Raw genomic sequence first — 14,040 nt, 5'->3', positions numbered from 1 at the left:
GGGGGAGAAGGAAGCTCGATGCTGCTGCCCCAGTTTCTCCAAGCACAGAAAGAGACATTCTTGGAGTGGGGCCACAGGGACAGAACTATAGGGGAACCCTATGTCATGATGTGCCTATGGCCCCCAATTGCCAGAATCTGCTTGGACCCAGAAATTTACCACCAATTATGTTCTGATTTGGAAAGATGTTCTAGCCAGACCCTGTGAGAAGAGATAACCAGGTGATACCCCTACTGCCAGTGGGTCAGTTAGATCCTTAGCAATATTTAGGATGTGAATTTAAGGTTCCTGCTATTGACTCCCCCCTAGGTTACTAAATTTCCTTCCCGACCTCATTTTCCTCTTGCCCATTTCCTTCTATCCTGCCAGCTATCTAATAAAATTTGGTTTAGTAAGCCCAGGTAAGTATATTCTGCAACACTGCTGTTACAAGAAAGGCAAGCTAAAAACATGCCTTAAACTACAGCCTGATTCTGCTAAAAGTTTGCAAGGTGCTAAAATGCCTGATAAGGTTGCTTCTTGTTTGATGTACCCGTGATTTTTCAGCAGTTAAACTGCAAGTGAGAGAGACAGAAGATGTCATTTATCTTTCCTATTCTTTTTCTCTCTCGTGTTCATCTTTTAAAACAAAACACAAAATAAAAACAAATACCCATCCAAAAAGTGGACTTAAACAACAACCCAAAAGCTACTATCTAAAATCTGACTTTTTTCCTCCCACCAAAGGACTTAGTGACATCTAAAAGACAGACAAGCAAGGTATTTTCCCTTTAAACAGACCTTGTACAGCTAACAGGAAGAGGAAAGGAAATTGCTAAAAGGAAATTCAGAAAACAGAGAGAGACAGAGAGAGAGAGAGGGCGGGGAAAAGAAAAATCTGAACATTTGATAAAGTATATAAGACAAATTTGTGCTCAACTCAGCTTTTGAGCAAAGAGCGTTGGGGAACAGTTCTTTTAATACAGAGCACAGGCTTTCCTTAACGAAAATACAGTTGACCTGACCACCCCACTCCACCAAATCCCCCACCCTGAAGTTTTGGAAAAAATTACTTTGTACAATCAAAAAATGTTTATGAATTCTAACTAGTTTTGTCAACCCTGTGAAAACAAACAATAGTTCAAGAGATCTGAGAATTTATAAACTTCCTGACATTCACTATCCTTGTTCCTTATGACTGAATTTTCTGACCATAATAGTTTACAAATCCATTTTAACTTTATCTTGATATTGTACCTCAATATAAGGGGAGGAGCAGGAGAGAGCATAAAAGGTATTTAACTCTTACTTTGGATTAATATGTTCAAACCTAGGCTCCTAAATCCATATTTAAGCATGTAAGTAAAAATTGCCAGATTTTCAAAAGGTAATGGGCACCATTAAGTTCTATTAGCATCAGGGAGATTTATGAGGGCTCAGCAACTCAGAAAAATGAAGTCACTTTTATTCCTTTACACCTTTACTTTGCCTAAATATGGATTTAGAAACCTTACTTGAGATATTCAGGTTTGAAAATGTTCTCCTTAAGAGACAAAAGCATACCAAATGAATTAGAAACTGCCAACCCAGACAGACATTCCTAACCAAGCCAAAATGAATCAATGCAATAGAGATGGAAGGCATAACATTTTTCCTAACTAAAATATGCATTTGTCAACTGGTTGTCAAAAGACAAAAATGATTTGATAATTACACTCTGTCTCCACACAATGTGAAATACCATTAAAATTACTTATTGAATTAACATTCACTGCAATAAGACTCACTGTAAAAGATACTACTAAATCACAGAATAAAAATATAAGCTAGCATCGGGAAATACCCTGTCACTGAATTGTGGAAACCACTGCTCTGTTTCAGTAACTATTATACTGACTGCGTGATCATGACTAAAACCAGCTGAACTGAAATGCAAGCTTGAAAATGAGCACTCACGGGGGAAATAAAACCTAACTTTGCAAAGCATCTACTGCAGCACCATTTTAAATGTTACTTTTCTTTTAAAATAGTTCACAGCTGTCATGCCTGCCGACATCCATGGAACAGAAGGGCTTCTCCTACTGCAATCATGTCTGAGATGATGTAGTAAGTATACAAAAACTTGTATTAATATGATTTCTAGAAAGAGGGTTGTATTACTTTAAGAATTGGTGCATCAGCAAATATTATTTCTCTCTCAGAGAGATCCAACACACCCAGGAACAGAGAAACTTTCAATTTATAGACAATTAAGAATGCCTAATTGATGGCTCCTTCCTTATCAAGCAAAGAGTGAAAGATACAGAAAGACATAGCATGGCTGGGAAGCATCCTGGCATGGAGGGACAAGCATCAGGTGGTTCCAACCTTGGCCAATGTCTTGCTGGGTGTCATTAGGGAAATCATGTCACCTTTCTGTTTCGCATTCCACATCTGTAAACCGGGAATCCTACATCTTCCCTATGTACCTGCCTGAAAAGTGGGCTGGGAGGACTAATAAGTCACTGTGAAGTGATCTGAACATGTGAAGTGCTCAATAAATTTCAACTACTATTATTAGATACTGTGTAATGGGGAATCAAGCACAGATTGGAATAACCAGGCAACCAAATACATCTCAAATAGCTGGATATGCATGATTACATGGTACAGAATTTTAAAAACGGCTGTACCCCAGATATATATTAAACTTTATGCTGTCCCCTCAGCTGACAGAATTCAGCAGATGGATAAGGATGGCAATGGTTAAACAGGAATTAAAGGGCAATTTCATTAAATATTGGAATTGACAGAGATGCATAAAAAAGTTTGTCTAATCTCATGCCATCCTTGAATATATTCCTAAACCTTTCTATTATAAATATTTCATAGATTCACATATTTTAAACTGAGAAGGGAACACCATGATCTAGTTTGATCTTCTGCATAACACAAGCCAAAGAACCTCCCCCAATAATTTATGCATCAAGCCCATAACTTTTGTCTGAGTTCCAGCATATCTTTTAGAAAGATATCCAGTCTTGATTTAAAGACTTCAAGTGACAGAGAATCCACCATACCCTTAGGTTATTTGTTCCAATGGTTAGTTACCCTCACTATTTAAAAAGTTTGAACCTCGTCTAGTCTGAATTTGTCTAGCTTCAGCTCCTAACAACTGGATCTTTTTAGGCCTTTTCTATTGGCCTGGAGATCTCTACCCCCATGTAGGTTCTTGTAGACCATGATAAAGTCACCTCTTAACCTTTTCTTGGATAAACTAAATAGATTGAGTTTGTTTAGTTTCTCACTATAAGGCATATTTTCTAGACCTTGAATCATTCTTGTAGCTCTTTTCGGAACCCTTTCAAATTTGTCAACAAATCGCAAACCATTTTTAAATTTCCTTAGAATTCACCATGCTGCTTATATTTGCAGGTACTTATGTAAAATGCTCATTGTATGTAAGTGCTTCTCTTTGCACCATATTGCTGTCCAACTTTGCAAAAATCTCCAAGAACAGTATCAAGTTTAAAAAAAAAAAAGATTTTGGGACACATTTTGTACCGATTTACAACCATGTGTACTTTCAATGAAGTCAACAGGATTGAATAAAGAATCAAATCAGCACAGAATCTGGCCCATTCTTTGGAGAAGATCTATAATACACAAATTAAGGCTAGACTATGGTCTCCACAGAGAGATACCATATCTGTGAAGTGCATAACCAAAATAAACTCAGTTCACATTGACTAGAAAGGGGCAGTGTAAAAGCTGAGTGAGAGGAGATGGTTCTGCACAGACTATGTAAATTATCAATCTCGACAGGTGGGTTTGAGACACATACAGGGATCACCATTGAGGAGTTACCATTTATTAACAATTTCCACACTACAGTCTCTCACATACCCCAGTTATTTATTATATTAGGCATAGATCAACACTGCAATTGGGAAGTCTGAAAGACTGCACGGGCGATGGCCACTCAAGTATGTATGCAGGGCCTTTGGCAGGCAGGGCTAGCTCATGGAGCCATCTGTGCCTGCTGTGGCTTCACTGCTTCTGTTACGCAAGCTAGCTCAGGTAGATCTCCACGGGCTGCAATCACACCTCACAACTGCAGTGTAGATATACCCTTAGTGTAGAGAAATACTGCAGTATCTCAGATACCATACTGTCACAACTGTTAGCAAATGCTGACTTTTTAACAGTGACCACTGTATCAAACTCATGCTGCAGGTTAAGCGACAGAAAATCCCATTTCAGAAATGTTTAAGATTTGTATTTACAGCAGTAAGGCATGCTACAAAATCCAAATATAGAAAATTAAGAAAAATAATCTTGTAAAAATTACATCAATTAGAATAAACACTGGTTCAGTAACCACTTATCAAATCACATGATTTTACACAACTTGACTGTTCTCACATTTTCAGTATTTTGCTAGACGTGACTGTATGCTTCATTGTGGCCCAAATTTTTAAAAGTGCCCTCTTATTTTGAATGGTGGATACCTCAGCACCTCCGAAAATCCAACCTTCCTTCTTTTGAAGTAAAAAAAAAAAAATACAGAAAAAGCATACAAAATTAGAGGCCACTTTTGACCATCTGAGCCTACATGCATGCAAGAAATACAGAGAAAGAAAACAACCTTCTTCAATAGGCAACATTTCAAACTAACCCTATTAGTATCTTCTGTACAGTCTTCCCGTGAAGAGCCAACAGATCGTGTGAGTGACCTATGCTGCACCTGTGGAGATAACAGTTGCAGGCTGTTTGCTCTGGCTGCCATCCCCTGCCCTACGCTTAAGCCACCCTCTGAGCCCTTGGACCTCACTCTGTCTCGGCTCACATACATGGAATGTCTATGAGGGCGCTGCTGTGAGGAAAAGGGACTTGTGTAACCTAGACCATATGAAAATGATTCATGTGGGGCAGATAATGAATGTGAATGGCTTCCATCCATGTGATCTGGCAATTTCAACTCTTCCATGGTTTTGGAATGTCTCGTTGGCGGTCTTCGGGAATCCAGGGTACCATCACTTCGGTTATTCCTTCCCGAAGGACTGAGTAAAGTTCTATTGTCGCTGTGGCGGGGAGGAGTAGGACTGGTAGGAGAATTCAAGTCCAAGCAGCTTGATGGAAAATACCTACTGCTGTTTGGTTCTGCAATTTGAGCCCTGGCCTCAGAAAGATTACCCACAGATTTCGAATCTGTTAGAACCCCATGAGTCTTTGACTTTGTCCGATAGGAGGGACTCTTTGAAGACTGGGGAATAGTATCAATATAGCTGTGGCGAGTATGTTTCTCACTTGGCTGCAGCGTGCCAGTTTTGCTTTGAGAAGTTTCCATAAACGAGTGCCGGTTCTGCTGAGATCTGGTGTTTGACTTCAGGTATTTTGTACCTGGACCATCAGAAGCTTTTGGGTCCAAATTAAAATCGAACTCTGTTTTTGCCTTTGATTCCTTTGGACTGAGAAGATGTGGTATGTTGTTATTGGCTAGATCCTTGTTGCCAGATCCAGGTAGGTTGCTTGTTTTTTTTGTATGCATTGGACTATGTGCAGCTGCAGGAAGATTTCCATTTAGAAAGCTTTCATTTGCTGGAAGAACCTCTTCTCCTCTTTGCAGTCCGGCCCCTAGAGCCTGCATATCTTTGCTATTCGATCTGTGATGTGACTGCACAGCAGAGCTTTTGCTGGCTTGATTTCTACATTAAAAAGCATATGAACAAGGATTAACACCGTACCATACATACTAATCACTCTCAACTTCAATAAAATACCCTAATTTCTAAATGGAGTACTCAATTCAAAACTGAGAGATAATTTAACGGTGGTGATTTAAATACTGCAAATTAGGCACCTGGAATTCCGCCATCCCAAATACCTAGAACAAATAAATTTGCAATGTATTATTAACAACGTCCTGATAGCCAAATTTTTGCTTCTAATTTGTACAATTAGTTAATGACAATACATTTTTAAACATAACTTATACATTCCAACAGCAGCTTTGAATCCTTTCAATATCTACAGCACTAATGTATGTAAACTGGGGGGTGGGGGGGGAGAAAGGGGCAGGAGATGAATAGCTATGTTCTGGTGAAACAGTTCTTGAGTACATCTTATATATGAGATGTAACAATTATTGAAATGTGCAGGGTGAAGTGCCAAATCAGTGCTGTCAAACAATGGATAGACTGAAAAGGTGATACAATTTTTATGCAAATAATTGTAACTGGTTATTTCTATCCTTTTTATGCTTAGAATTTTATGGTAATGCTTTCATTATCTAGTTATGTATTTTGCATAGGGTTATAATAACTACTTCAGCAACCTTAAACTAACTTTTTTTAAAATATAAGAAATAGAAGGAGTCCTGAAAGCTTTAATCAGGTTGACATGGGAAATTTTATGCACTGGGCACAAAGTTTTTTTATAGGGCTAGATTTATCTCTTCCACATCATGCCTTCAAAAGTGCACAAGAGGAGCAGAACAGGAGAAGAGGAGATCTCCTAGGCACCTATAAGAACAACAGAGTTTCTCTCCTGCACATCTCAGATGGTTACAGAAGATGAACTTTGCTGTCCCAGATCTCAAAGTGAAGAATACAGGTGCTCAATTTCAGTGGATCGTATGAGGCGTGCAAGAGAAAAGGCCTGTGACTGCAGATGGTCTAAGATCTAGAGGAGATCAATCACTGCTCTGTGTACCTTTGGAAGGGTGCCACTAGGGAAAATGCCTATCCTCCAGAACTCCTAGCGTCAATCACAACAAAGGACCCTGCTTTTGACTGGAGCTCCCTCATCCATCTGCCCCATCTGTCTAAAGGTATGAAATATAAAATGCTATGCATATATTCTTACACATTGGCATATGATGTCTATTTTTATCTAGCATCTTCCACAACAGAGTTAAAAGCATTTATGGAATTAAATGCTTATAATGCGGTTTATTTTTTTAATCTCTTTCACTTACAAATAAATTAGATTTACATGATCAAACTTTTAAGAGAGAAGGACTGATCAATATCACATATTATAGGGCTATTTAAAAAAGTAGATACAAGTCCTTTATTCACAAAAACAATTAAAAAAATATAAAAGGTCTTTTCTTTTTTAAAAAATAATTTCAGATTTCTAATTTACTAGTTGAATTCGCTTCAAATATTCACACAAAATGAATCATAACCTAAGAGTAATGAGTAATTTTGGGCTATGATCATCATTTCATAGTTTAGATGTATATTATGTATTGCACACCAAAAACTATGTTAAAAGAACATTAAAATTGCCAAATCAAGCACTCAAAAGTGAGGAAATGCCAAGATTAAGGTTGCCTGTGCATTGTTCTCAGTCCCAGTCTTGTTGTGCAGCCAGTCCCAGTCTCCTGCCCAGCTCCACAGCTGATCTCACCCTTATCCCAACTACTAACTCCCAGACCACCCCCAAAGCCCATTTCCCTCCCTGGATTCCAGTCCCAATCTTACCCACCCGCCACCCAGTCTCTTTTTCCCAATCTATTCCCTATCACGGCAGGTCTGGCTCTTATCCCCTGTGTATTTGAACCAGACAGCTTCCTCCTCCACACTGCTTGGACCCAACAGGGGGATTATTGAGAGCACAGGAGAGTCTGTCTCCCTTGCTCCCAGTTCAGGTATCTAGACCCAGCACCAGCCCTCAGCTGCTATTGTAGAGAGAGTCCTGCTCAGGCCCAGGCTGGAGCATGCCCAGATCAGATAAAATCTCCAGGGAATCTAGCTGCCAAAAATCTAATGTTTGCAGTGGTGTTGTAGCCATGTCAGTCTCAGGAGATTAGAAAGAGAAGATGGGTGAGGTAATGTCTTTCACTGAGAAGTTCATAGACTCGTAGGACTGGAAGGGACTTCGAGAGGTCATCTAGTCCAGTCCCCGCACTCATTGCAGGACTAAATATTATCTATACCATCCCCGACAAGCGTTTGCATAATCTGCTCTTAAAAACCTCCAATGATGGAGAGTCCACAACCTACCTAGACAATTTATTTCAGTGCTTAACTACCCTGACAGTTAGGAAGTTTTTCCTAATGTCCAACGTAAACTGCCCTTGCTGCAATTTAAGCTTCTTGTTCTACCCAGAGAGGTTAAGAAGAAAAATTTTCTCTCTCCTTGTAACAACCTTTTATATTGGTCCAATAAAAGATATTACCTCAACCACCTTGTCTCTAACATCTCAGAACTCTATACTTGATCATGTGTGAAATGTAGTTTTTCAGAGGCTTATGTACTGGCCAAATTTCGGTGGATTTTCACAGGAACAACAAAAGGCACATCCCTGTCACAAATGCCACCCCTCTTCCAAATTTTAAGTCTCTGCTCCAAGGCAATTTTTTTTAACATGGGCAAACCCTAGGCTCATTATCAGAAATGGCTGAACCATTTTTGCTGAATTTTTCAAAAAAAATATCAGCCACAGGCAGACACCTAGAAAACAAAGTTTCAGCTTGAATGGTTGAAGTTTGACAAGCAACTGAAAACAGAGACTTATAATGGGGAGTGTTGGGCATGTTTAACAGGCAGTGCTATCAGCCCCATATTTTTATTACAATTACAAAAAAAAGACACACACACATATATATATATATACACACACAATTTTTTTTTATTTTATGTAATTGGGCCTTTAACTTATCTTTAATCAATTACCAAAAGTGAGTGTGGAAGAAGTATGTTTTAGGGATGAACTGGCTTCATCTCTCCTGTTAAGCTTAGATATAGAAAATAATACCAATATGACAAAATTATCAGACAACATGTGTTCTTTTTGTGAAGATGATTTAATATTTAAACCTGAAAGAAACTTACTCATTAAATGTAACAAATGAAGCTGATGAGGATCTGGTTACTGTATTTACCTGTTAGATAATGTGTTGGTATCTACATGGTAAGGTTTTCTCTTAGCTGACCGTGAAGGTGAACTTCCACAACGATCCAAGAGTCTCTGAGTTTGAAACGAAGGATGGTTCAAACATTGCTCTGTCAAGTATCTATCTGCTGGATCCAGCTTCAGCAAGTTCTTTGGAAAACAAAGTCTGGGTTTTAAACAAGTATTAGTATTTAAACCAGTCACAGCAAATCTTGTAGCTCAATAACATTTTCATCTCAATAGTTTCGGTGAGATTATTATGTGCAACTGCAAGAATAATTTGCAGTTATATTAATATACCATTTAACAGCAAATCATCACTCCATTTATATTGTATTAAACTCATCTCAATATTGAGCTGCACAGGTCTCTAAGAAACTCAGTTCCTTTTTTCTAATTGCAAGGTAAAGCCATGGAAGTGTGAGAGCGAAGAACAATTACGCTTTCAGAAGCAATAAACATACACACAAAAATGACACATAATAAAAGAGGTTTGATAAAGTTCATTCAAAGAGCTTTGCTATTTATAAAAATATGCTTTAAAACTTTACACACACACACACACACACACACACACACACAGAGAAATGTAGGGATTTTTGTCATTGTTTCATGGGGCTATGATTTCACTAACGCTTTTCAGGAATTCATCTACAGTAGTCAGAAGGAAATTCCTATGATAGTTTTGTGAAGTTTGTTCTATTTCTGAAGACAGACACCGTTTCTGATATTTAGAGAATGAACATTTAATTATAAAGTTAGAAACTAACTGGGTTGACTAACTTGCAACATATGATGACTGCTATTCACACAAGTTCTGTAAGAAATATATTAGTAGTTGTGGTAAGTTAATATGATAAGCAAACACAATACTCATGCCTGAACTAAAATAGGACATTTTGTCTACTATGAACAGAGAACGTATTATTTCTATGTTCTCCTTTATCCTTCAACAGTTATTGGTAATTTATATAAAAATACAGCTTCTAAAAAGTAGTAAGATATCCTAAGGCTATCTGTGTTTCATACTTAGAACAAATACATACCATGATGGATCATGAAGGCAAACATATTACTCAGAGCATGTAAAGTTGTTTCACTACAAACAGTGAGTAATCTCATGGAAACTAAAGTTAAACACATGCATAAGTCTTTGCAGGATCAGAGCCACACTTAGCAATTATTGACTCAACAGAACATATACTATCATCAGTGAGGATAAATGTATTATATTCATAATTTATCTTTCTGCATCCCTTACCTTTTTCGAAATAAATAAATAAATACATACATACATACAACACAAAACAAAACCTATATTAAAATAAAGTTATTCATGTTGCATCGTCAACCACTTAAAAGTTAGGAAGTGACAGAATCAAGTGCCTGTGCAACCTTAATTCAGCGTGTGTGTGTGTGTGTGTGTGTGTGTGTAACACCCTGTTAATTACACGACCACATGCTATTTTTCCTCCACAGGACCCTTGCTTCATTCAGTGCACAGGATGGATGGTGCTCAGGAAATGAGGCTTCTTTTTATCCTCATAGTACAATGCGTAGACTTGCCTGTACTACGCACCATACGATGCACTGAATAATTAATTTTTTCTGATCTTTTCTATGGCTCTCATCAGTACAGTATTGGACTGCCTCACAAATACTAATGAATTTTCTTCACAAGTCCCCTGTGAGAGGAGTGTATTATTCTCCCCCATTTTACAGATGGGGAAAGTAAGGCAAAGAGCCTGAGGCCAATACAGCAATTCACTGGTGAAGCGAGGGTTAGAACTGAGGGCCACTGGACTCCCACCATAGTGCTCATTGCTCCAGACACAGCCCTTTACTCCAGAGGGGCTGAAAATCCATAGCTTCAACTGGGCATCCAGGTGTCTGGGCATGTAGAAACTGAGGCACATAGAAATAGGGGCTACATGTCAAAATTCTGTTTCAAGTGATTTGCCCAGCACCACTTAGGAAGTCTGCAGTAGAGGCATGGATATAAGTGAATTCTCCTGTGTAGCATTCACCTGCCTTAACCACAAAACCATCATTTCTCCTCTTGCAATCCACAGTCCCATTCTTTACACACTTCTAACCTCCATGGGTTCTACAGACAACAACCTCATTCTCTGAACAACCCCTGAGAACCACCCACTCCGTGCACTGAATGAGGTAAGAGTCCTGTGGAAAAGATAATAGGAGGTCATATAATTAAAACCCATATCATAATGCCCATGAATACACACAAGAAAGATAGAATTAAAGTTTCACAGACAACTTTAATTCTGGCATTTCTTAATTTTTAAGTGCTTCATTTTGCAACCCAAATGACAAAGATCTAGGAAAGAACATACAAAAAAAAAGTTATAAGAAAGAAGATGGGTAAAGACAAATTTTATGACAAACACCCTTCCTATCATGCATCATGACCACTGCGTTTCAGTCCTCAGCATTGCAACACAGACTGCTACCAATTGTGCTTCCGCTAATACATTAGCTAACAATAGGAAAAAACTGTTATCCTCTTTGAAGCAGCCACTAAAGGGGGATGCACAAGACAGAGAGTGGATTATGCCTAAGTAGCCCAATTTTAGACTCCACAGAAAAGGATAAAGCTATGAGCAACTCTTTTCTGAAAGGCAGTATGGCTCAATGGATGAGATTTGGGCCCTTGAGTCTCAAGATGAGTTTAGAACTCATGCTATCTTGGTTACCATGATGAATTATTTGTATTTGTCTCTGCTTCAGGAATTCCCATCTCACTCCCATCAAGTGGGGGTGGGAGGTGAGGAAGGGAAAAGGTCTCCTGTCTCATGTAGTGCCCCATCAGTTACAATGCTGAGAAGGGAGGGTGGTTGACAGGAGCCAAGATGGTTCACACTCCACCTCTGCTAGAACAGCTGCTCCAACATCAGCCAGGCTGAGTTTCGGCTCCTAACTATTCACAGTACAGTGTATCGTGCTGCAGTGATGGTAGGGACCCAAGCTTGGAATGTGCACTGTTTTTGGCATGTTGCCAAAATCAGGCAGTAACAAGTATAATACAGAACAGGGAAATGAAGATTTTCAGCAGATTACAACTCAGCCAAATCTGAACAGAATTTCAAGGCAATAGCAAAAGGTATTTTTTTTCACCTCAGGGCTTTCCCCCAGGAAATATCAAAGATCTTCTGGAAACAGTGGAGGTTGTTAAAGTTTATCAAAACAAGTTCAGAAGATTCTTTTTAAAAAAGGAATGTATTAGGGAATATAAATTTAGTGGTCACTGCAAACTTTGCCTATATAATATACACAAACAAATAATGCAGGTTTTTCCTACCTTCATAAGGTCAAGCAAAACACCACTTAAAATTCCTAAATATCTTCTCTCCAAAGACTGAGGATGGCTGACTGCTGGGAACTGTAAAAATAAGAATATAGCATAAATGTACAGTGTCTGTAAATCACCAAAACATTTGTATAAAGGGAAGTGACTTAGACACTGCTTGTTCTGTCAAACCAGTAGACACCAAAAGAGAGTAGGTAGTAGCAAGAGAAGGAAGTCAAAGGGGTATCATGTGAAATAACAGGTGCATTAAAGTGGACACAGTGGTACCTGAAACACCACACAACAATAGCATTAAAGAGACAATTTTCTGTTGATACACCCATATGTACAACAGTCCATTCAATCAAACAGAGCAAGGGAAGCTATCCTTGGGGAACAAGATATTCAACTAGATCTTCTTATCAGTGACTAAAATAATCCAGTTAGATATACAAATGGCTGTCGCTGCATTACGATTGATAGAAATATGGAAGGTATAAACAAGCTAATAATGGGAGAAGTACAAGGAAGATGAACATAGGTATTATTCCAAAATGTTCTAATTTGACCTGAAAATAATCCCATTTTGAGCATGAATGGTATTGAATTAATTAATAAAGGATTAAACAGATTACTTGGAATTTTTTTGGGTAAAAAAGATCACCTAGAAATAGAACAACCAATCTTCTTTCCAAGTATTAAGTCTACCAAGAACCTTCTGGAACTAATTTTGTTGGATCTCAGCAGACTACTGGTTGCATAATTTCCCATATTGTAATGTGTTAAGACTCAATATCACTCCCTTAACTCTAGCTGGTCTAGGGTTGGCAACTGTACAGATGCAGTAAACACAGACCCTGAGGGTATTGTCCATTAGGCTCTTGCAAAAACCAATCAAAGGCTATGTCCAAGCCCAGACCCCATTATCCAGAAAAATGGAAAAGAGAGACATGGATGCTTTGAAGATGGGGAAAGTAAATCGCAGGTTCTCATACGAGGCTCATCACTGTTATCTGAAGTGTGAAAGTGGGGCCTTATAGGTTTTTATGAGAGCTTAGAGAACACAGAGGTGAAAAATATGATTGCATCATCCAAGAAAGGGCTATAACAATAACAATTTTAAAAAGTGAACCTCACCAATGGTAGACATTTAGACAGACCTGAAAATGAGCAGAGAAATGGTAACTTAACAGAAGGGGTGTAATTTTCATGAAAGTTACAGTATTATGGATAAGATCTTTTCCTGGTATTAGGGTAATGAAAAGAACCATAAATGCAGTAAGTTATGCTTCTTGGATTTTCAAAATGCACACAACTAATTCTCAGGAGTGCAAGACTCAGGGCTAGCTTTTGCAGGTTCAATCTCTTTTCCAGAAGTGTGAAAATTATGTTTGATAAATAATGAGAGAGAGAGAGAGAGAATGAATATACTGGTTAAATTTTGATTGTATCAAAAATCTTTTAAAGTTATTTTCTTGTTGCGACATAGTATGCAAGAGTGTGAAAGTGACTCTTCTAAATAGCTAATGTTAATAGTATGGAGTTTCATTACTGGGAGGACAGGAGTTTCCAGGAATAATTTACTTAACTTGAAATGTTCCCAGTACTAAAAATAAAAACCAATATGTAACCATCAACACACACAATTTCTTGTCGCTGCTGTTTATTGACAACGAAAGCTTGAGTAGACAAGAGTTGTGTGGGTGAGGTGGGAATGATACAAAGGAAAGGGAAAAGGCAGGGGTCAAGTAGCTAAAACTAGTTGAGCTCCAGTGAACTAAGTTGATGCTATGAAAAACGGGATGTTTATCCCTAGTCATATCCCCCCAAACATGACCTAAATGACTGAACTTCTGCACCTCAGTATTTA

At 38.3% G+C, this 14,040-nt stretch overlaps 1 protein-coding gene across 4 annotated transcripts in view; it reads right to left on the bottom strand.

Annotated features, from left to right (window-relative positions):
- Positions 1–14,040, bottom strand: part of CDKL5 (cyclin dependent kinase like 5) — a 215,503-nt gene that overhangs the window by 25,854 nt on the left and 175,609 nt on the right. For all 4 annotated transcript variants that reach the window (XM_073356542.2, XM_073356532.2, XM_073356562.2 and 1 more), the window contains 3 exons: positions 12,183–12,263; positions 8,853–9,013; positions 4,637–5,666 (listed from right to left, as the gene is read on the bottom strand). In XM_073356542.2, coding sequence (XP_073212643.1) covers positions 4,637–5,666; positions 8,853–9,013; positions 12,183–12,263 — 1,272 coding nt within the window. The remainder of the gene's footprint in view (positions 1–4,636; positions 5,667–8,852; positions 9,014–12,182; positions 12,264–14,040) is intronic.

Source organism: Lepidochelys kempii, chromosome 1 (assembly GCF_965140285.1).
Source record: "Lepidochelys kempii isolate rLepKem1 chromosome 1, rLepKem1.hap1, whole genome shotgun sequence".
NCBI lineage: Eukaryota > Metazoa > Chordata > Testudines > Cheloniidae > Lepidochelys > Lepidochelys kempii.
This window is presented reverse-complemented; position numbering and strand designations above follow the sequence as displayed.